General features: G+C 43.8%; 1 protein-coding gene across 10 annotated transcripts in view; it reads left to right on the forward strand.

Moving 5' to 3' along the window:
• Window positions 1-24424, forward strand: part of STRBP (spermatid perinuclear RNA binding protein) — a 64203-nt gene that overhangs the window by 15448 nt on the left and 24331 nt on the right. For 4 of the 10 annotated variants that reach the window (XM_026860318.1, XM_026860322.1, XM_026860327.1 and 1 more), the window contains exons 2-12: window positions 2644-2819; window positions 6139-6356; window positions 10462-10627; window positions 13217-13361; window positions 18851-18945; window positions 19347-19442; window positions 20156-20267; window positions 20842-20939; window positions 21393-21504; window positions 22121-22246; window positions 23109-23308. In XM_026860318.1, coding sequence (XP_026716119.1) covers window positions 2817-2819; window positions 6139-6356; window positions 10462-10627; window positions 13217-13361; window positions 18851-18945; window positions 19347-19442; window positions 20156-20267; window positions 20842-20939; window positions 21393-21504; window positions 22121-22246; window positions 23109-23308 — 1371 coding nt within the window. In that variant the 5' untranslated portion in view covers window positions 2644-2816. The remainder of the gene's footprint in view (window positions 1-2643; window positions 2820-6138; window positions 6357-10461; window positions 10628-13216; window positions 13362-18850; window positions 18946-19346; window positions 19443-20155; window positions 20268-20841; window positions 20940-21392; window positions 21505-22120; window positions 22247-23108; window positions 23309-24424) is intronic. The other 6 variants (XM_026860320.1, XM_026860324.1, XM_026860321.1 and 3 more) reach the window with 4 other exon arrangements.

The following is a 24424-nucleotide window of genomic DNA, read 5'->3' on the forward strand; positions in this document are numbered from 1 at the left end:
CCCGTGAGGACAGGCTGAGAGAGTTGGGGGGTTCAGCTGGAGAAGAGAAGGCTCCGGGGAGACCTTAGAGCGGCCCCCAGGGCTGAAAGGGGCTGCAGGAAAGGGGGGAGGGACTCTTGATCGGGGAGTTAGGGATAGGAGGAGGGGTGATGGCTTTAAACTGACAGAGGGAGACTTAGATGAGATCTAAGGCAGAAATTTTCCCCTGTGAGGGGGGTGAGGCCCTGGCACAGGCTGCCCAGAGGAGCTGTGGCTGCCCCCTCCCTGGAAGGGCTCAAGGCCAGGTTGGACGGGGCTTTGGGCAACCTGGGCTGGGGGAAGGTGGCCCTGCCCGGGGCAGGGGGTGGGACTGGATGGGCTTTAAGGTCCCTTCCAGCCCAAAGCATTCTGTGATAGCTGTGAGACACTTATTTTTGTTCTGTTTTGGTTTTTCAAAGAACACTGAAAGCACTCAGCACAGCCAGAACTGCACCCTGAGGTATGTCTGTTTCCAGAGCTTGCGAGGTAGTTTGCAGACTTGCCCTCTAGACAACAGTCTGCTCAGCAATTTACTGAAGCACCAGAATTTGCTCAGCCAGCTATCTTTGTCCATCTGCTTTCAATACACTGTACAAGCTGATAAGCAACAGCTTGCCGTAGTCTTCGGAGGGAGGCCAGGCTGGAGTGTTGCTTGGAGTCTAGAGAAGTTTTACTGGGCATATGCTGAAGTCAGCAACACATTCCAGTGCCCTTCTCTCTGCCTGGAATTGCCAAGTTGCAGTTACCAGAGAAGACAGCAAACTGAAAATGTGAAATGTAGGAGTCAACGGGAAGAAGAGTATGTGAAGATAGCTGGAATTTAGTTTGAAAAGAGAACTAATTTGAAATAGATGGATGATCTAGAAACATGTGTCATAAAAGTCTCTCTAGCTTGCCATCTGCTGACTCAAAAGGACATTATTATTATAGAAAGGCAAAACAAAAAGACCTCATAGAGTCTGGTTGCTTCTGGGGATGGTGAAAGGCTATTAAGTGTGGAAGAGCTTATAACTAGCTCCTAGAATACACAGTGCCAAAGCAGTAATCTTGGCTTCCTTTTCATTCCAGCTGCCCCTGTTCGGCTTTCAGGATCTCTTAAGAGAAGAATCTGGTCCTGTGAAAGAACATCCCCTTCCTTGATTGCTTCTGGGAAGCAATTTGGTAGTGTTAATATGCCTTGGTAGGGGATACAGCCTTCGTGATAAGAAGTGAGGTCCTTCAGGGGTTTTATTAGCTTGCTTTTCCCAAGTATTTTTAGTATGACTGCATTTAACTCTCTTGGGGCTTCTTCCCTGGCAGTCTGTAGCTGCTGGAGCAGACAGGCCCCTGCACAGCATTCTCGCCTGGCTGGTCTTTGTTTTACCCAATTGTGCATCCTCATTTCAGTGGTGTGAGATATAAACAACTATTAGGCACTTGCTGCCAAAACTATCGGTCCTCTAAACCCTCTTCATTTCTTCTTAACTAGGAAAATAGTGAAGCAAGATTTGTTGTTGCCTTTCCCCTGGCATGTTCAAATCTCTATGGGATGCAACGTTTTAATTATTCCCTGTCACACCCCTGAGGTTTAAGCATCTACTCGGCTTTCAAGTCATTTCGCCTATCCCTCTGCTGTTGCCAAACATGCTTTTAATCTCTAACAATGTCAGGATTCTCTGACAGACAATATGCAACATATTGCTAGAGAAGGAGGATCAACGTATAGGAGAAAAGACAAACATTTGAGTGTGTGTGTCAGTCTGCAGAAATTTACTGACTGGGTTTCCAATTGCTTCATAAATGCTGCCGAAAAGCTGATGCAACAATATGTGCAGTGAAAGGAAAACAGGAATATTCTGCAAGGCCTAGAGTGTCTTGCTATGCAATGAGCATATGCTTTCCTCTCTCTCACATTACCTGCTCTCGTTCTGCCCTTCTCTTGTCTTGCAGAGCGTTTATTTGCAGTTCCTTATGCTGCCAGTGCTGGTGTTTGTTTCCTAGTTTAGTACAAGAGGGCTGCGCTTGCAGCATCTTCTCAATGTTGTGTGCTGTGAAAAGCAGTGCAAGGGCAGGAAAGGCGGTGTGGGTGATTTCAGCTGAGCGTTCTCCCGAGTTGTACAGCTCCAGTTTGTTACACTGTGCTGGTTTAAATAACAGCTTGCAGTTCTTGCCCCCTGAAGTCTTAGTTCTTGTTGTACAGCATCTGACACATTCGGGATGGAGGGCTGCTCTGGGGATTCCAACAGATAATTACTTTTTGATAATTAAATACAGTGTGTTTGTTTCCTAATGTGCATGCGATGTAAAAATAAAGACTTCTTGAGCTGGTTTCATATAGTGCATATTTGAGATGTTGGATTTCCTGTCCTCCTCCTATCAGAAACTTCGATTGCCAGGTGGCTGACAAACCACACTGAGATAAGCTCTAACTGGCATGGGAAAGTCGTTGCATACGTGTGGGCACATCACAAAAAGTTGCTTTCCACAGTGACATCTGCTTGTTCAGGAATAAATGGTGCAGTGACTGCCTCCCCATCTTGAAGCCTGCTTGCTTTAATCAGTGGTTTGACTTAGTGTGCTGCATTGAACGCTTATTGGAATTAACATGCTGTTTCCTCTGGTTTCAAGTTGTTCCTCTTTTTGCAGGTGAATTACAGAAAGTGATTCCCCAAGCATCTTGGCTGTATGAACTCTTGAGCTGTCAAAGGACTGAGAGGCTTATGAAGAGGTTCTGCCAGGCAAAACAGTGCTTAGCAAAGACACCAAGGAGGAGGGAAAAGGAGAAAGGGAGGGAGAGAGAGCTGAAACACTAACAAACCATGGTAGGTATTTGTCATCTTTCACAGGTTTGCATTAAAAATATTCTCTGCTGGCAGTCTTGCATGGGACCTGATAAAATCAGAGTGAGGGGATTTTCTGACCCTGCACTAAATTAGAGATGGTACTGCGTGCTTTGAGCAAAGCAAACGAGGTTTGATATATTGTCAGCCTCTTAAAACCCGAGTTGTCTTGTGAGCCTGCATTACATGAATTATTAAATATGAGCGAAGGGGATGCTTATAAGGTTTTCTAATAAAACTGGCATTAGCAAGCTGTAGCAAACAGCATGCATGACCTTGAACTTACAGATTGCATAACCAAATGCTAATATTCCCCTTCCGCCTCTTCCTCACAAAAGCAAGTGTTGATTATTCATATTTGTGTGTGATTGAATGTGGCTCTATGCACACTTTGTTCGTGGTGTAGATGAAATGTGTGTAGTCAGATATACTTGGTGTGTATTGTTTAGGTGAGGAGTCATTTCTAATCTGTCTGGTATTGGTTTGCAAAGGAGGAGTGCCCAAGATATTGAATTTGTAAAGCTGTGCAAATATGAAGTATTGTGATGGTAAGATTCGGAAGATGTGTTCACAAAAAGGCAATAAACCTACCCAGTTCCTGAAAAAAATACCCGCGGGGAGCAGTTTAAGCATATTTATATATTTTTAAGTCTTCTAAGGTTATTATTGAGAGAATGGGAACGAGAATAAATACAATAAACTTTAAATACAGTTCTCTACCATTTTGTGTAACTGATTGCTGCTGATAGTCTGTGTTTATATTTTAAGAAAAGACCTAAGATGAGACTTATCTGCTACAGAGCACAAAGGGAGGAAGAACACTTTACAAAGCAGAGTTGTCAATATATTGTATTTTAAATAGTGTCCCATTTTGCTATTATTTTTGGCCTAAATTGTAAGGGACGATTGATCTTGTCAGTCCCTCTTCATTAGGAAAAAACCCAAATGTCTTCTAATGTAGGAGTTACTTTTTTGTTCCTGTTTTACTGTTTTTCCTAATTGATATTTCATGAGAGGAGATGGTGGGGGTGAGTTGATAAATCCACTTTTGTCAGTTTTCGGTGCTGAACTGCAGCTTCTTTCTGCATTCATGTTGCAGACAAGCCACAAGAGGGACCTCCTGGAAGCATTTTGCAACCACTGAAAGTCCTGGGGATAAAACCAGACCCCAACTCATGAGTTTCTTTTATTACCCAAACTGTGCATCTGGGTAGGAAGACAAAAGTTAGGGAAGGACCGATGTCACGTTCCCTTTGGTGGAAGGGACCCAGTGAGAGCAGTGAGCCAGGAACCATGACCAGTTCCTTTACAAGGATTCAACCCAGAGGCCTTTGAGATCCTCCAAAGGCCCTTTTTGTCGTTAGGAGTCCTGTTATAAACCCAGGAATAGGGGTGAAAACGAAACCCAACTAAGGTGTTTAATGTGGAGGAGGAGCAGAGGTTTTGGTCGATGATTCCAAGTTCTGGGAGGCTTTCAGCAGGGATTGATGTGTCTGTAGAGAAGGTTTAGAGCTGCTCTTGCCAGAGGTCTGTGCTGTGATTGCAGCTGGTCTGGGTCACTGTTTATATCAAAAAAAGTCTCATCTGGGTAGCGTGTGGCAAACCATAACCTTCCTGGTGCAAGTTATCCAGCTGCTTAAGTCTACCTTCCTCAAGAGTATCACTCAGGTCTCAGTTTCTCTGCAGACCCTTAATTAGCACTCAAATCTCTTCCTATTCTTTTTTTTTTTCCAAAGAAATTCTTTCAGTCTTACCAGTTTATCTCTATCCTCATCTTCATTCATGCCTTTGTAAACCCCTGTGCAGTTTGCTGAGCCTCTTCTGGCAATATGTGTTGCCCGTGACTTCATCTGCAGCAGTGACAAAGCCATCAGGGAATGGCGCTGCAGGTGCCTTGTTCTGAGGCATGTTGCCATGTCTCTGGCATAAATAGAGGGGAGGTGGCTGCACTCAGCACTCCAGAACATGCACAGTTGTGTTTGGAGAGGATCAGTGCCTTCTACAGGACAGGGATCTCCTCCATGTTCTCCTTGTCTGCCCTCCTCTCCACGGGCTTCACCCAGTCCTCTCTCCCCCGGGACACTTGGCTTCTAAATTCCCACTTTGCAGGGAGGTTGGTTACCTCTGGGGAGGAGGAGCCCGGCTGTCCTCTTTGCTCTGAGCTTTCCAGCTGCTGAAGGCTGACACAAGCCAACAAAAATCACCAAAATTCAGGCACTCCTTAATTCCTGCCAGTATTCCCGAGTAGGAAAGCCCCTCTTCCCTTCAGTACTACTGCTCGCAGCTTGCATCTCTGTGACCGCAGATCCTTCGGGCAAGATCAGGGCCTGAGTGATTTCTCACTGGATCTGAAAGCTTAATCTAAATGAACAAGCTAGTCAAAGGATGAGGGAAGTTACGAGACACAGTGAAGCTGGGAATGAAACTCAAGAGGTTTTTTGGTGCCCTGTTTCAGCACTCTATACTTAGCCAGCCAGCCCCTGCCCTCCTCTCAAAGAGCAGCTTAGTGGGTGAGGGCAGGGAGAAGTGAGAAAAACAACGAAAATGAGAAAAGGGGGGGTGGGGGGCAGGGGAGTCGTGAAGAGACAAGCCATAGAAACTCTGTTTTTAGCCATTGCAAACAGACTAGTGCACAGTGCAGGTCTCAGCCCTGGTCTGTATCTGCCACAGCAGTCTACGGTGTACGGAGTTTTGCCTGGTCCTAGACCCAAGTTCTCCCTCTTCCCAGTTTGTGCCTCACACACGCAGTGTCATGGCTCCCGCTCACGACGGAGGTGCCAAAGAAAAGATGACATTCGGGTGGCTTCATTTTTAGATGTCTGTAGCAGCTAATCTGATGCAGTGGTCTAGACTTCCACGGTCACATGTGGGTGGGTGGGGAGATGTACTCCTAAGGGACAGTATATCTCCTCCTAAAGGACACATAAACATAAACTCTGCTCCAGATGTGCCTGGTAGACATGAACATGAGCTGTGCCTGTTCCTCTTAGCAGCCGATAACAGGATTCTAGAAGGACTGAATTTAGGCATCAAGTATTAGGTGCCATATAACACACCCATGGTCTTCTATGTTTTACCATCTTAATGCTGATTTTTGCACTAGTGTTTGCTTGCCTTTTTCTTTTAAAATGTATTTAAATAAAGATAAGAAATCACTCCTGCGTGACTATAAGTAATGGTTGTCATAAACCACTCTCCTACATCTGTCAGGGAGGATTCCCAGTCAGGCAATGTCCTTCTGTCGATAATCCAATAACTTTGTTCTTTTTTTCCCCCCCCCTCATTTCCCACTTCATAACAGAGATCTATCCGATCTTTTGCTAATGATGACCGCCATGTAATGGTGAAACATTCAACCATTTATCCATCTCCAGAGGAACTTGAAGCTGTCCAGAACATGGTATCAACAGTAGAATGTGCCCTTAAACATGTCTCTGACTGGATGGATGAAAAGAACAAGTCCACAAAATGTGAGGGTGATGTGGAAGCAAAGGAGGAAGCTGCAGAAAGCAATGCCAAGTGAGTGAGTTGAGCCTCATAATGTGTTACTGTGCCGCTCTGAATGGGTTCCTTTCCTTCCAAGTAAGAGTCGTAGTGTTACTTGATTCTTGCATGTGAATGTTCATAGAAGGAGGTGGATATATTTGGACTTTCTGAGGTGGGAGCACGTAGGGTGAGTGCAGGGAATAATAATAAGCCCAACGTGGGCAGCAGTTGCTCTCTCTTTCATTATTTATTTTGCTGTGATGTTGTGAAGATGCATTTAGCAGACAAACCTTTTAGCAATTATAAGTGAATACGTGTCCCTGTAACACACGAATGCAAATCCACAGCCATGTAGCTCAGGAGCTCCTTCAGTTTAATACACCAAAAAAAGATTTTTATAAACTTTATTGTTTATCCAACAATTCAGTTTTTCTTCGGAACCGTTGCCTTCCACTCTTACTGTGGTTTAACCCCAGGACAGCTCAGCACCACCCAGCCACTCCGCCGGTGGGATGAGGGAGAGCCCTGGAAGGGTAAAAATGGGAAAACTTGTTGGTTGAGATAGAGAAGTTCAGTAGGTGAAGCACGAGTCGTGAGCAAAACAGGGAGTTTGTTCACCCCTTCCCACGGGCAGGCGGGTGCTCGGGCGTCCCCAGGACAGTCACGGTGACCTGGGAAGGCAGATGCCATCGCTCCAAACGTCCCCCAGCTGACCCTGGTGTCCTGGGGCCTGGGCTGTCCCCGGGGACAGGGAGGGGCCTGAGTGTCCCCCCCAGCCCTTGGTGCTGCACAGGCGCTGCTCAGCGGTCACTAATGCACCCGGTGTTACCGGCACCCCTCAGCACTACTCCAGGGCGTTGCCCCGTGCACCTTACTCTGAAGCAGTTTAAGTGGCTCAGCCCAGTGCAAGTGTGTAGTTCTCTGAGGGAAACATCTGTTGGCTCCATGTCCCAGTCTGCCCCTGAGGTGGTGCCAGGGTTTGTTGTAGCCGAACTTCAGTAGGAGAGGAGGAAGCAGGTGCGACTGACTCTTGGACGCTTCTGGCTCTTCGTGCTTTCTGCATAATCTGTTTCACGGGGTCCCGAGCTCAGGCGAGTGTCTGCCCAGGTTACACATCAGGAACTGAAGCACCAGGGGACCAACAGCTCATTTGTCGTGACTAGAAAAACCCGACTTCCAGTTCCGTGCACTTCTGTGATCAAATACTTCTCCACTGAACTTCACGGCGCTGAATCTGGCTACAACTCTAGCACAACCCACACCAGAGATGTACTCAAAGGACTCGTGTCTCCTTTCCCATGACGCAGGGAATATTAATAGTCTGCTGCTGCATGGGCTTTGCCCACTAAGTTCTGATCTTAAAGCTGATAAAGTGTATTGGTTTTCATATATTTCTTATGTTTTCTGACACCTTTTATAGCAATGAGAAGTTTATTGTGAGGCCTTTGTTCATTTTTGGTATCTTGGTAAATAATGTTAAAGTTATTTACATTTTGGGGTGGTGGAAGTACAAGCCTACTCTGACAGTAACAGAGAGAAGGACAGACCCTGTAGGCTGTGTACTTCTGGAGTAAGATACAATTCAGTGCAGGTCAAAGAGGAAGATTTAATTGGATCAGGAAGACGTCTCAGTTTTTAAACTGGAAATACAGTTTACTGGCTTCACATGAGAGACAGGGATTACTATTGTATTTATCAGTTATTCCTAAATGATAATGTTTGTCTGACAATGCAAAAGTGTCATACCGCTCCCTGGTTCATCAGAGTAATGTTATTAGTTATTTGTTATTTCCAAGCATCTCATAGCTTTTTAGAGTAGCGCTCGGGCAGTGAGGGCCGAAGCCCTGCTGTACCTCACCATCTGGAGTTTAGAAACAAGAGACGTGCTGAATCAACTGAGGAAATTTGTGTGGCTGGGAGGAGCAGAAAGCATTCATGCCTAGATCTGCTTTCCCAGCAGTGTTGCGGATTCTGCAGAAAATTCCTCACGTGTTAAGAAAGAAACCTGTGGAAATATACTAAAATTTGAGCTTGTCTTTGATTGTCTCTAGGATAAGGTTGTGGGCTTGGGAGCTATTGAAAGAAACTGCTTGCTCTGCACGAAGTTTAAATGCAGCACCGCCTACTCAGAATACACTGATCCCCACGGGAAGTGTTCGGCAGCATGAGGACCATTGTATGATAGCCCTGGAAAAGTAAATATACAGATGGTCCTGCATTTTGATGCCTGTGGCTTTCTGTGTTCCCTAATAAATATTTAACAGACACAAGTCTGATCACTGGCATTTTTGTGTAAGGCCGAGCTGTGAAATGTCACTTTTTTGGGTGTGAAATATATTCAAATAGAAATAGCAAAACACTTAAAATCATGAATATTTTAACATAAATTAACGTATAAGTTTGTTCGAGACGGTGTGACTGTATTGACACCGGAGAACAGTTGTAGTGGATTGATAGGCTGCTTCTCCACAGACAGACAAGTTTTCTTATCTTCTCGGGGAAGGAATCGCAGCGCAGTGTTTTGCTGTGACACGCGGTGTGCTGGTGCTTTGCTGGGGACTTCCTGGCACTACTGGTGACGGTCTAGGTGTCTCCTCACGTGGGTAAAACAGGCGCAGAAGGGATTGTTAAAAAAATTTAAAAAAATTAAAAAAAATCTATCCAAGCCTGCAGTAAATGCTTTTGAGACAGCTGGCTGGCCTTGCTTTCACATGAGTGTCTGCAGGACTCTTCATGCGTGTGCCCCATTATAAATTTGGAGTGTATTATTTATATATGCAGACTAGTTTGTTTATTTATGCTTTTGTATGGGACAAATTATTTTACTAATCACAAGGCAAAAGGGCCTTACACTGTAGAAAAATATATAACTTAGAGTATCTTCGTGCTAGTTACAAGCCACGTCGAAAGGAGTTTGGCAGTTTTCTCACACATTTGCATGCAGATGCTGTTCAGGTAGCGGCTCCAGGCTGGAAGTTGAGATGTTTACTTTTGGAGCAGTTGTTGTTAGTTTGCTTCTGGCTCTTGCCAGAAATCTGGGATTGCCTTTTCTGTGTCATTCCTTCTTTTCTTCTGTCTGTTGTTTAAGCCCCTGCTCCTGCCTTTCCATTTACAGTGCACAAAGCCAGCACAGTTACCAGATGAAGGTACTTCCAATCGAGGCTCAGGATCTACGGGATAATCCCTGATCTCAGTGTGACTGGTTTGGGGTTTTTTGGTGTGTTATACCCAGTCCATCCCTGTGGATGGTGAGAATGGTGGGAACAGGGGTGCTGCCGTTCTGGCTGAGGTGGTTTAACACCTTTACTGATGATGAGCTTTCTGTGGGTTTTCTAACGTGATGTGCCACAGAGTGTGAGATGCATCATGTGGCAACAGCTGCTGTTGAATTGTCGAAGATGCATTTCTTGCATTTTTCTTGATGTTTTTAAGCAATCCTACCCTACTAAACTGGTTTTTGTTGCAGTCTTCTCTCAATATTCAGAACTAAAGTGTTCTTCTGTTGCTTTGAAAGTTGTTCACTGTGGCTCTTAAGTGTTCCCCTAAACTTTTGCTGGAGAGTGAAAACTAGCAGTCAGACCTCTATTCCTGAAGGTTTCAGTGGTAAGATTTGTCAAAGGAATTGGACCTGAAAGACTTCTGGAAATTAGCAGCTTTCCTGAAATGTCAGTTTGTAGTATGGGCTAAAACTTCAGAAATTGGTTGTAGGATTGAATGTATGGATCAACTAAAAGAAACACTGAACAGGTGTGTGTCCATGTTTAAAGTTGGAGTGTCACTCAGAGACAACTCGGATCACTCCTGAAAATAGGATTTCTGTCAGAAAGCTCCTCTGTATGAACTATTCTACTCTTCTGGTAGATCTGCAGATAGTGAATTTGGGCTTTTTTGTGCTTTGTAACTCGAGTGAGGCAACTTCTGCAGTCGTGTGAACTGTGAATCAGTACTACAGTTAATTTTTTTCATAGGAACTACTTGCATAGGAGTTGTCTGTGCCCTTCACTTTCTGATCAGTGATACGCCACTTCAGCACAGCCATCAGTCCCATCCATTTATCTCCTCGCTGTGATAGGATAGTACAATTATTTTGAATGTGTGAAAATACCATTTTAATTACTCCAAATTGTTTCATTTCTAGGGATCAAGGTGGTCGGACGTTGTGTGGTGTTATGAGAATTGGCTTGGTTGCAAAGGGCTTGCTGATAAAAGATGATATGGATCTGGAGCTGGTTCTCATGTGCAAAGAAAAACCCACAAAGACCTTGTTATGTACAGTTAAAGACAATCTCCCCGCTCAAATCCAGGTGAGTTAATTCAAGGATGTCCTGGAACAGTGGCTGATAGCACTGCAGGGTGTGTTTGAGTAAAGGCTGGAATTTGTTCCACCAAAAAAAAGCCAAGCGCTATAAAGAAATATGCTTTGAATCTAGGACGACACCTGGGGGGTGTGACATGTTTAACGTGGTGACGTGAAGTAGTTATTCTCAAAATTGAACATCTTATTCCTGTTGTTGCCTACTCCCTCTTTGTCATGTCACTCTTCCTGCGATGGCAGCTAACCTTTCCGTTGGGGAACTAACCCAGCTGCGTTTGCTCTCTGGTCCAACCCCTCCCGTGAGCTAATCCGCAGTCCCACAGATCTCCCCTGCTCCAGCCTCTGCCTGCTCTCTGGTGTTGTCCCTGTCCCCGAGCCCTACGTTCTGCACCGCGGCTGCTCGGCTTCGCTTGGGCTGCGCCAGGACAAACGCCTCCAAGCTTCTGAAGGGAGAACAACTCGCTTTAGGTGGTCGCTCATTTGAGCTCATGTGAATCATGAGCTCGTAACTCTATTTACGGCTATTTAATTCTGATATTGGCATCCAGTAGGCAGCAGGTACAGCTGGTATCAGTCTCTAAAGCTGTTGGGGATAATACCTCTTTGACAGGGTTCTGAGTCTGACTAATCAGTCCAGCTGCCAGGCTGCCATACACTGCTGCTGAGAAGCTGGGCCCTAAAGTAAGTTCCTCTCTCCAAACCACATCCAAACTCGCTCTGCTCTTCTCCTGATGCGCTTTCCTGCTTTGTGTTTATTGCCACGTGGACAGTACGTGTGTTGCCACTCTTGACAGCTGTTTGTTCACCCGAGGGGCTTGTTTCAATGCCATCACGTGGTGCCTGCGGATGTGGCTCTGTCCACAGCTGAAGGTGCTACAGGTCTATTGAGTAGTAAAGAGTAAATCTAACTTGTTGGAAAATGATAAGGATGTATCAAGTAGTAAAGAGGAAATTTTACTTGTTTGTAGTGAGGCGTGAGATGAGAAAGGTTGAAAGTGAGAAGGAAAGTTAGCATGTGCTTCAAAATGAAAATGGCAGAATAGACATAATTAAAAGATGTGACGACTGCGATCCGTTCAAGGGACAGATAGGTAAGATCCTGTGGGGGAGTGTGAGGGGAGGGATTACAGAAAAGATGAGGTAGGAGGAATCTGACTCATGAAACAAGCTACAACTGTTGGGGGCATAAAAGACAAGAGGTTCTGCAGCTGCATGTGATGCAGGAGGGAGAAGGAAGGTGCAGGCCTGTTAGTGAACAAAAAGCAAATGAGGTACAGAGATGTTAAACAGCTGCTGCTTTGAAGGCCACTAGTGAGCAGATGCTTCAATGTTTTCATCTCAATAAAGGAGCTGGAGGAGTGCAGGTTGCAACAGGAAAAGAAGCTAGAATCGATGTTAGGTGTGTTCTAACCATATGGTCTTGCTGAAACAAAACCACAAGAAATAGCTGGAGGACTCTGAGCCATCTGTGGTTATCTTTGCACTTCTGGAGGTTGGGAGAGGTCCCGCAGGACTCTGAAAGACCTGCAGATACAGATCACTCGAGAGAACTCTGCATGGTAATGGAACAGATTATTAGGCAGTCGTAGTATTATCTACAAAAGAAATCTAAGCAAGGAAATAAAATTAATTGAAAAAAATTTAGAAACCACTCGATTCATTGGTGTCACCATTTCCAGGCATTGTCAGGATCTCTCCCGGGGCTGGTGTTAATGAATGAAGTGGGTAACAGTTTGTCTTGTGTCCAGTTTCAAGTGCTGTGTGGAAAGGGAGGGAATGAGAGATGGACAGAAAAATGAGAAAAATCGGATAAGTGACAATAAGCACTCAGAAAACCACATGATTAGAATTATCTGGTTTGGAAAAAGTCAAGAACGCATGCAGGTGTAAGTTTTAAGACATTAATGGTTATTTATAAAGGGACAGTGATTGAGTATCGTGCACAGCTACCATGTGGGGGGAGAAGTAATTGGAACTGTAGCAAGGGGCGTTATTGGTGCAAAACAGGTCATCTAAATTGTATGTGCAGCCAGGAACCAGAGCAGGCTGTTTGGAGAGGTGGTGAAATCCCTTGCTGGGGCATGTTGAAGAGTCTCGTAGGCTGGTAGGAGCTGGCCGAGGGCTGTCTGGTCACACCTCCTGGCAGGTGTGTGGCTGGGGGAGCGGGCGGCTCTGCGCTGGGCTCCGGCTGTGCCGCTCGTACTGCGCACGGGAGCTCTTAAACCAGAGGCAGCGCTGCCGGAGGAGTCTGTACCCACTAAGAGAAGCTGCTGGTGGTATTTTGCATACCAGCAGCCATGAAAGTCAGCTACTGCCTTTATTTATTTAAAAAAAAACCCAAAACACCAACGTGGTAATATAGTGGAATTATGTAGTATCTCATTAAACTTACTGCAGACCATTTTTCTCAAGCAGGTTACCTGGGTTTTCTGTTTGTTTTTAATGAGGGAGGCAAGGCCTTACATGTTACTGCAATGTCTTTAGGCTTCTCGTTAGTTAAGAGGTATGTGCGCATACAGAGATTCTGCCTTTGTCAGTTGATTGGGAGATTCTTGAAATCTTTCTTGGTGACTTTCAGAAACTTACAGAAGAGAAGTATCTCGTGGAGGAGCATGTAAATGAGGCAGCTATTATTATTCGTAACACAAAGGAGCCCAAGCTAACTTTGAAGGTGATTCTTACATCCCCTCTCATTCGAGATGAAGCAGAGAAGAAGGAAGGAGGTACACAGAGCGTTTTAACTTGTTTTTAAGACTGTTCTATCTAAATGCCCTGACTGTGCAGCACAGGGTTAACTGGGAAGTAGATTTTTAACTGTACATCATGTACTAACTAGATTGGCTGTTGCCACCATAGGTTACATTATTTCTGCCTTAAAAAGATGAGTTACTTTATTTTCATGTAAATATGCATAGTTTTCATTCCTACAATGTTAACTTTGACATACAATTAGACCTTCGTTCTCCTTTCTTTCAGACTTGCTAGTTAATTCTTGAGCACCCCAGCGCTGCACAGTCTTGTTTTCAAATTAAGTCAGTCAAGTGGGATTGGTTCGTAGCATCTTGAAAAACTTGTAAAATCATTTCTCTTTTTAATTTAAAAATCCTCTCCTGCAAAGCTTGCAAGTATGTCGTCCTGGCCCTCAATTTTTATTAATTGATGATACATATGTGTCTGTTTCTAGCTTTAAGAATTTCCTAACTGGGATACAATTGAAGTTAGTGTTATAATACAGCACTTTTGCTTCTGAATTGACGTTGTACCTCATGTCCTTAGAGCAAAGTAGACATAGAGAACTGTGACTTAGTTCCTTTCTGTTCCTTCTCCCTGCGTGATGTCCGATATAGTCATGTGCCCCTCGTTAAAGGACTGTTGACTCGTAGCGTCAATGAGGTTGGAAACAAACCAGGAGAAATAGAGGAGAGCAAATGTAGCCATACTCTGTTTTATTTTGAAAATCTTGTCAGTAATTTCTGCTTCCGCTTCCCAAACCTATCCCTAGAAACTTTGCCACTGGATGATGTCAGACCTTTGACCAACTGGCCACTCTCTGTCATGACACCTGAGGCAGCTGGGCCCACCTGGGCTAGGGAACTCCCTGTCGCTCTTTTCCCATTTCCAGACTTGCCAGCGTCCTTTGCTTCCTCCCTCTCCCACCGAAATACCGATGCAATGAGAAACGTTGGTCAGTGTCTCTCCGTTTGTGCCGCGGCAGGAAGGATCCCTTCTCCCTTCCCAAATGCAATGTCACACTTCGGCAGCACTTGGATGCAGACAAATCTTACAAAACAGATGAATGGCAAAGATTCCCTAATTGCAATGTCAGTTTATTCACAAATTAGTAACCACGCTCTTTTGCAAGACCATTAAAAATAAACTGCATATTACTTTAGTTGTTCGACTTCCCATAAGATGCTGAGATCAGCCCTGCAGTTGCTGCAGCTGATCCCTGTTCATGAGAACGAGCACAAAGTGCAGAACAAATCTGAGCGGGAGAGGACTTGTAAGACTCTCACAAGGGGACAGAGTTTTGCACAAAGACATCTGTCCTAGTATTTTCTTGCAAAAAGTCATGCCGTTGTGGCAGTAAACTCTAGGGACTCCTGAATTCATCTCAATCTGAATGAGGATTTGAACTTTTATGCTTTCTTATATTTAAAATGTAGGTGTTCCAGTTTGTTTTCAGTATCTTAAAACATTTTTCAAAATTCTGTACAATTTTTTTAATTTAAACTTAAAATGGTTTGACTACCTCTTAGAGTGGTGTTACACTACCACTCCTGTACCACTGGTGAGGACAAGTTAACAGGGTCATGGATCTTGTTTCAAAGCCCAGGTTCTTTGACACTGATTCATCACAAGTGAACAGACATTTATCATATTCCTTTTCAAAGGTATGCGAAACATTATGCAGATGTCACTAAGTAAATTGAAAGCGGGGGGGGGGGAAATAATGTTTTTCATAATGTTTCCAACCAGATTTAGGTCACTTTTACTTAGATAGAGACCAAAGAAGTTTCACATCTGGTATCAAGGGAAAATCCTCAAAATGTCTGGTGAAAGACCTTGATCTCCAAACAAAGTACCGCCATATTTTTCCAATACCCCTGAATAATGCCGACCAAATGTAAACGTACTTCCGATGCAGTTTTAAAAACTGCCTTGCGTTTATTCCATACGTCCTTTGAAAGAAGGAGCTCAAAATGCTTGTCAACTTGCCTTTCATCTCACATGTAAGATAGGCCGCGGGGCTGGGGTGCCCCCGGGGAGCAGAGCCTGCGCAGAACTGACCAAGGTTTCGGCGCTCGGTGTGATTAGCACTAATCTGTCCTCTAACCCAGCCGGCAAGGTTAGGCGCAACGGACCTCGTTACCAGTGCTCCCATTTGTTCTGTAGGAATGCTGTGTGTGCCTTCATGCCCTGATGTCAGAATGTATCGAAAAACATTCCTGGATTTCTCTTCAGTCCCCACCTCTTTGGAAAAGTGTTCATGTTTAAGATGTGATGTTTGTCCTATTTGTTTTTGCTGCTCGTTAGCAAAAATAAATAGTGGACCAGTGTGTGTGTGCATTTCAGTGTTTCTCACAAATGGCTATCCATAAAGCTCTGCTTTCTCATGTCGACTTGAGAAGTCAAGCACCTAAAATTCCTGCATTTTGCTTCAGTTTAAAAGTTCTTAAGAAACTGAATTTTTAGTCATAGCATCAAATACAAATTGGGCTTTCCAGACCAGAACCTTGGAGCTCAAAATCAGTTGTTGTTACTGAGTTCACAGTAACAACAAGCTTGTGGCGTGGTAAAGGAGTTCCTTTACCAAAGTGGGGCTGAACTCAGCCTTGCCCCTGGAGCAGCTCCTGCCCGTGGGGGTGACTCTGCCGCGGCCAGCGACGCTCCAGAGGTGCCGAGTGCTTCTGAGGGGCAACAAGCCACAGACTGACCTTGCCTCTGCAGAGAAGACGGCGCTCCCCGTCCGGCTGCTGCGCCGAACGCCGCTGGCAGCTGCCGTGTGAAGAGAAGCCACGCAGCAAGCGGGGAGACAGTGACTGAAGAATTGGTTCTGTGTTGCACAGTCAGAGCTAACGTCAGGGCTTTGTTATTAACCGTTTATTAAACTCCTTGTATCATTGCCCTTGTTAAAACCACAAGGAAAAAAAAAAAAAAAAAGAAAAAAAAAAAAAAAAAAGTGAAGCTTTGCAATCCCATTTGAAAATTTTGATTGGGTCTCACTTTCCTGACTGGCAGAGCATGAAGAAACATGCCATTCTCCTGAGGGTGTCGAAAGGGAGCCTGCTGCAAGCCGCTCGCCCTCTTCACTGCCTGTTCTCTTCATCTTTCTGTTTAATAGAATCTTGCACCCAAAAGCTGGCCGACTGCAGCATCTGCGAAAGTAGCTCAGAACACCAGTACTGCGTTTGCAATTGGCAGAATTCTTCAAGATATTTGGAAGTTTAGAACTTTGGAAACAGCCTTAATCCTGTAGGAAAAAGTATGATTCCTACTTGTGGAAACAAATGAAATCTGAGGTTTTTCATTTGCCTGGATGACCCACGACACATACTCTGTTCGAAGTTTAAACGAAAAAAGAAATTACTTTGTCGATGGCTGCAACACGCTTTCGCAAAGCCTTGTACAGCACTAAGTGAAAGTTCCTTGGCATTTAAAGATCCAGTTCATTGCAAAAGCTGAATGATGTTGCAATCAGTCACCTTTGCCATTTCTAATGTTTTAAAATAAGATTCTGATCATTCATTGATGGTAGTCGTTTTATAAAATACGTGAGCTTTAAGCAGATGTTTATATTGCCCACACTCAAGTTTTCTTACAGAACTACACAGATGGACATTTAGTAATTGTGTGTCACAAAACATTACTCCTGAAAATAATGAAACTGCAAAGGAAGTTTAGAAGCAAATCTTGTGTTCCAAAGTGACCTTTTGTGCTCACAGAAATCCAGCGCTTTGAGTCTTTGCAGCTTTTACTTGGAAAACCAGCCCGAGGAGTGATCAATCCCAATACTGTAATACAGTTGATGAGGGCAGTAAGAAACAATACAAATATCTGCTGTGAAGTTCATTGGGGTTAGAAAATAAGCTTATAGCACTTAAATCTGCTGACAGCAGAGCCAGCAGGTGCGAACTGCAACTGTGAACAGTCAGACAAGATACCTGGTTCTGTTCAGTTTTACACTGTCATTTGGGGTTTTTTTTGGCTTTGGGCTCTTTTATCCATCATAACGTAACATGCTTTTACCAGAGTAACCTTCCCATTGAACAGGAGGTGAAGCAACTTTAACATTAAAAATGCAATTGCACATGCAGCCACTACGATCCAAAGTAACCTGTGAAAATGTGCTTTGAGATGTTACTAATAAATTGTACTACAAACTGATGGTACTTTCCTCTCCTAACTTGTCCTCATATTTCAAATGTCTTGCTGGATTTTGCTTATCTAGCATGGTCTTCAATTTGTAATGGATACTGTATTTCATTCAGACCTGCACATGTCTCTCAAGGCCTGGAGGATTGACCATTATGAATAATGAAAAGACTGTATTTCAAAATAATTTATTTTGAAATAAAAAAAAGTAATTGTGTATTCATAGGAGAATAATATATTCCAGGTTTTAGTTGAGCTGTGGATTTATTTAGTGCTTCCAATATGTTCTCATGTCAGCTAAAAACTAAAACCTTTTTAACTTGACTTCACAGATAGGCAAAATCTGTCATTTGTACAGAGAATTTCCAGAGAATCTGGATGCTAATAATTCCTTAGGATTTAAAAAATAAATAAATAAATTAGGGAAGAAAGGACTGACACACAGTTGTCCCTTAAAATAAAATCAGATGTGACTGCTAAAAGCAGTATGTTGCATGCTGGATAAAGAAAGAGAAAGGGGTTGGGGGGGGGGTGTGGTGTAAACCTGCACAGAAGATACCAGTCAGTGTCTTGTCTCTCAAATCCTTTGAATTTCCTCTGCTGATTTCAGTTGCTGTTGGGAAGAAAAGATTTTTGCGAGGGCGGGGGGGGCTACCTCTCTGATATGTTAATAATCTGGAAGTTACCAAACTTACTTCTTTCATATATTCCGGTTATATGAAAGACAAATCAAACTAAAATTTCTTACCAGCATTTCTTATGCATTTCTTTAATTGAATTATATTGGCTAGCACTGTTCATGCAATAATATTTCAAATCTATTCAATGTTGTCCATTGAAATTCTCAACAATTGCATGGACATAACTTCACTTTCTACCTATTGCAATTTTTTTTAATACACCCCAGAATATCTTCCTCTTGTTGAAAGAAGCTTGTCTCTTTGAAATTTTGTACTACCGTTGTGGAGTAAGTCACAAAGAAGGGAAAGAAGAAGGGGGGAAAAAAAGCCCGATACAACCCAACAAAGGAAAAAAAAAAGTGCTATATAGCTATTTTCTGCCCTGAAATGTGTTCTGCATTTTTAATAAGATCCCAGATTGTCTGTAGCAGTGGCCATCTTTATTATTACTATTATTTTACAAGGAGTGAATGCCTTTGCTTCTGTTGCACACGTGCACATTTACTACCTTTAATGGCTTGTTTAAATTAAATAACACAGTGCACTTAAATTCTGGGAGTCTTATTATCTCATTGAGATGCTGCCGCTCTTTTTGTATTGTGACAGAAACCCCTTGGTCAAATTGTATCTGTCTCTTTTTATCCCATTTTTACCAGTAGATAATGTTGCGATGAAAGATCCTCCGGACTTATTGGACAGGCAGAAATGCCTGGAGGCCTTGGCGTCTCTGCGGCACGCCAAATGGTTTCAGGTTGGCTATTTGTTCTTACCTTGTTGTTATTGTAGCCTTACGAGGTTTAATTTGAGACAGTTTTAATTTTAATGCCTCTTTAATTTCTGACTAGTCCCTAATAGAGCAAAGGTCTAGAATTCCGTGCGAGGGCAAACGTGACAGGTAGACAGCCAGCTGGTCTAGAGTTGTCATGAGGCTACAAAAGCAATCTTTTGACATTTTGCTTCCTTTTTTATATGTCTCTCTAAATTGAAGTCTTTTACTTCTATATAACTGTTTTTATTTTGCATGAAGCTGATTAAGTATTAAGTAATAATAATCTTTAAAAATCTATCCCAGGACTCTGTGCATTTAAAAAGAAAAGCAAAATTGAAGGCCAGGTTTTTGCGGGTGTATTGGAATCATTTTGTTTGTTTTAGGCCAGGGCAAATGGACTAAAATCATGTGTAATTGTCCTTCGTATTCTGCGGGATTTGTGCAACAGAGTCCCCACATGGGCACCACTGAAAGGATGGGTAAGTACAGAAAGAGTCAAGGGCCAGAAGGTCAGGTCTGACATCTCCTGAGAACTGTAGCGGTGTCTGGATTGGAGAGAGCAGCGCGTTGTCTGAAACTCCTCCTTAACCCCCCTGCCTTTTACTCCCCACTAACTGTTAACCTGTGTAGAGAAGTGCTTGTAGGAAGGAAGGAGAATGCGAGTATCTGTTCAGTCTGTGGGATGTGCAGGTACCATGGAAAGAGATGTAAGGCTGTGGGCCTTGTGGATTCTCAAGGATTTGCAATAGAATCCCACCTGTCGCCTCCAAGTTTAGCTTTTCAGAATGACCTTGCTGCCACGACAGGGCTGCTCCTACCAGAGGACACCACGTTAGCAGGTCTGGGGAGGGCCACACGCTCTGTCCTTAGAGGAGCACTGTAGGTCACTGTGGTCTCTCGTGTAGAACTGGTGGCCCTTTGAGGGGAGGAGAGCGTGTTCGTGTGACCAGGCTTTAGAAAGCTCCTCCTTTTAGCCTCCCGGGGCAGTGAATGGACAGCAGTTGGTTTCCTCAAAAGGTGGCTCAGAGCAGGGAACAGATACACGTGCCGTTATCTGTCCTCTGGGATGGCCGTCTGTAGTGGATTAGAAGTGAAGTAAGCTGATGTGAATATTCCTCCCCTCTACCCTCCATATTTAACTGCATTACAGTTACCCTTGTGTCCATACTAATCGTAATTTAATGTCTTCTAGCCACTCGAGCTTATATGTGAAAAATCTATAGGTACTTGTAATAGACCTTTGGGAGCTGGGGAAGCGTTGCGACGAGTGATGGAGTGTTTGGCGTCTGGAATTCTGCTTCCCGGTAAGGGGCCAGGCTGACGTCAGGAACACAAGGGGCTGGTCAGACAGCCTTAATATTTTGCTGTTTGCTGTATGATTAGATGAAAAATGCCTGCCTTGAACTGCTAACCTGCAGTGGAGCTCAATTAATGGTTTCTTGTTTAAAATTAAAAGGGGAGGCGGGTGGGAGAAGGAAGTTGCATGGTTATAACTGTTTGAATGAATGCTTCCAACGTGGTAGAAGTGAGTGAGGAATTAACCTCTATCTCATTAAGGGGTTGCAAACAAGTAAGACTTAATGACCGTCTGTTTTCTGTAGTCATCAAAATCTATGTATTTATTCAAATTATTTGTGGGAGTGTTTTTAAACCTACCACTTCTAGTTCATGTTATTACCCATGGGCAGTGTTAACCCTGGTGAGTTCTGTGGCTACTGCTGCAAGGGAGTGAATTGTCGGGGCTGACTTGCTTCGTGCGGTGTGTGAATCCCATCCTCGGCTGAGGACTGAGACTAGCTGTGGCGAGAACCAGCAAGCCCCATTTCCATGTTGCTTCTCGTTTACCCTCAATAATCTCTCTACCTCTTTTTCTCTTAGGAGGCCCTGGTCTGCATGACCCCTGTGAACGGGAGCCAACAGATGCTTTGTCCTACATGACAGTTCAGCAAAAAGAAGCCATTACGCACAGTGCTCAGGTAGAAAACTCGTACATCTGAGGAGTAGATACTGTAGCAGTGAAGATTTCTGCTCATTAATACAATTTATTCTCTGCCAGGACAGCTTATTGCAATAGCAGTCCTGACAGTTCTCCCAGGGCACTGCCCTCAAAACATTAAATGATGGTTCACAAGCGCAGGATTTAAACATGCATGAAATCTAACCCTTGTGAAAGGCAGCCCGATGTCTGTGCACCACCTGCATCCACCTCAGGTGCTTATGTCACAGAGCCCTGGACTTTGTATTACAGAAATTAATGATTTAAAATCTTCAGACACTAGTATTTCCTATAGTGATCACAGAAGGTAGCTGTAGAAGCTGTCTTCCCATAGAAGTTGTGGGGTTTTGTCTACAAACTTGTTTATAAACGTAAGATGACCGAGTTAAAGTAGTGCTGTGATGTAACTTGTGCTTCTGCTGTCACCCTATAGCATGCCCTCAGATTATCAGCCTTTGGTCAGATCTATAAGGTTTTGGAAATGGATCCCCTCCCATCAAATAAGTCATTTCAGAAATATTCCTGGTCAGTAACTGACAAAGAAGGTAGGTATTCTTTCCTCCACAAATCGCTAATTGGGCAGTAAACTAGGGGTTAATTTAGAATGGGTGGAATTTCCGAGTTATATGCTGTGAATGCAAGGTAAAGGCTTTCCTTTGTGTTAAATGTGGGTTTCTTTAAAAAAAATGTTTAATTGGTAGGAGAAATCTGGAAATTCTGTTCTTCGGAAGTACCAACAGAGGAGCAGTACAGCTAGAATACAGTTGAATACAGTACAGCTAGAATACAGTTGATGATTTTCTCTAAGCATAGTCCTGTGGGGTCTGAAGAGTAAAAGTAGTGCTTATGATTCTTGTGCTGGGAGAGACTGTAGACTGGTCAAAAAGCATATAACAAGTATCTATTGGTAAGAATTACTCAAGAATTCTTCCTAGAACACATTCTAAAAACCAACCCTGCAGAATTGCACTACTTCTCTCACACATGATGTTGGAAAGAGACATCTTGCATGGCATGGTACAGTGAGTAGTAAGCTAACATTGGCTCACGTGTAGCAGTAAGAAAGCTTTGACTGATGGCCGAGTTCTTTTCGTTATAAACATGCAAGGAACAGTGTGGGACTAATCAGACTCCTGCTGTGGAATTTTGTTTTTCTAATAGCACATCCATATTACAAGGAAATTTATACCCTAGGTACAGGCTCATCTGCTCTTAAGAGACCATTTGAAGATAGTGTCGGGGATGATAAAGATCCAAATAAAAAGATGAAGCGTAATCTGAGGAAAAGTAAGTGCAACACTTCTCTATTCTGTCTCAAAGATCTATTATGCAGTGGGAGCTGGTTTAAAAGCTTCTCTGTGTTGGTGTGGAATAGCATGTGAAAAAGTCTTTGGAACAAAAAATGTTGTGTCTGACCCCACATTTGGCCTGTCAAACACATCTCTTACTGTGCATCTGAATCTCCCCTGACACGTTTTATTAACTGAATGATTTGCATTTTTAAATGGGATTGCCCATCAAATTCCAGTAAAACTTAAGTTGCCCGAGCAGCTGCGTTGTTTTATTGATAATGTCCCCGTACTGTGGGGTTGGGTTTTTTTCAAAATACTGCAGTGACTTTGCTGTGTGAATATTTGCCTTTTTACATTCTTTCCCTTTTTGAGCTAGTTGTTGGTCTCTCAAGACCTCCCACAAGAAAAATGTTTCCTCTACAAAACATGACCTGGCATATATGCACAGACTAGAAGTCTCTCAGCTCTGCTGGGATCCAGTCAGTTCTGGGGCTGTTTTCATTGTGCTGCTTTGATGCCAGTTCTGGATCTGGTTCCTCACTACCTATAAAACTTGTTACTCCTTTTATAGCAGCCAGGAAGAATATAGCTAGCTGCAAAAGAATTGTGTTAACAGTATTAAAAAATGGGTTATTATAGTCGTTACCCGAAGTAGAATGGCTCATTAAAGACTTAACCTCTGCGAGGCTGAGGGATTGTTTTGCTCCTTGTCCTCGTTTTGGCTGAGATAAGAGTTAATTATACAGACAGAAGGCACTGAAATGCAAACTGTTTCATTTTTCTGTTCATCTTGTTTTGTTCATTTCCCCCCCCCCCCCCTTTTTTTTTCCACACCCCTTTCTACTATCTTGTACTAGTACTAGATAGTAAAGCAATAGATCTCATGAATGCTCTGATGAGGCTGAACCAAATCAGGCCAGGGCTTCAGTATAAGCTGCTGTCACAGTCTGGGCCGGTCCACGCCCCGGTCTTCACAATGTCTGTAGATGTTGACGGTACGACGTATGAAGCGTCAGGACCTTCTAAGAAAACAGCCAAGCTCCATGTGGCCGTGAAGGTAAGGCAGCCTGAGGTAATCTGCCAACCCCAGATCTTGGAACACAGAGTATGAAATATGGTTAGAACTAGTAATATGCAACCTCAAAAAATTCTGGATGAAGCTGAGCTGCTACCTACATACTCTAAACACAGCTGGGCACGGTTCAGTGTCACTGGTTTTATACCAACAGAGGCAGGGGAGAACTTCCCAGGGCTCTGCAGGTCAGTTCATGTGACGATGGGCTGGATGTGGTGTTTAAGTTCTGGACTGGAGGGGTTTGGTTTTGTTCTGTTCGACTCCTCCCTCCTCGTGGTTGGAGAACGGCATGTTGGTGGCTCCCCTCCTTCTGCCCGTCCTTCTCTGTGTCTGTTCCTGGGTTGGGAGCTCCTGGAAACACAGATTTGTTTCCTGTCTTCAGTGTCTGAAGAGCACCTCTGTGCACGGGGGTGAATGATGTACGTAAATGACGGGTCTCCAGGCAGTTCAAGAAGAGACCAGTGTCGTTCAGGTACTCATCTACCCACTGCTGCTTCCTTGTAGGTGCTCTGGGTGCCAGAGCTTCGGTCTGTAGAGCTGCGATAGCCTGGAACACTCGGCAGAGAACAGCCTTGTTGGGCTGCGTGGGGACAGCGCGGCCCACTGCAGCAGGCCGAGCTGCTGGCTTTCTGGGAGGAAACGAAAGTTTCCTACAGACAATCGATAGGAAAGAGAACCTTTATAATAGAACTGCACTTTTGATAGGAACAAGCCCATCTGTCCTTCTGTGCTTCGTTTTGTTTTGAACAAGCATTTTCTTTTTAGAAGCTTCATCTGGCAACTTTCTGCTTTCCTTTGATTTCAGTTTTGAAAATCCCATTGTCCCATGAGCTTTCAAGTTCAAAGTGTCCAGAAGTATCTGAGGGGATGTGTTGTTCCTCCAGGAAGAGTAGATCTGTGTGTGTGTGTCCTTCCAGACTTTCTGCCTCATTCTTTTATTTTGCCTCCCTCCCTGCAGTGACTTCTCTGCCCTTGAACCTCTCTGCGTCAGCCAGATCTGTGCTGGTGCCTACCCAGCTCTGTTTTCTCTAAATTTACACATATACAAATCCTGGGCAACGCTTCAAAACATCCATGATTCGAGCCAAGAGGAAATGG

Source organism: Athene cunicularia, assembly GCF_003259725.1.
Source record: "Athene cunicularia isolate RWA chromosome 17 unlocalized genomic scaffold, athCun1 chr17_part1, whole genome shotgun sequence".
NCBI lineage: Eukaryota > Metazoa > Chordata > Aves > Strigiformes > Strigidae > Athene > Athene cunicularia.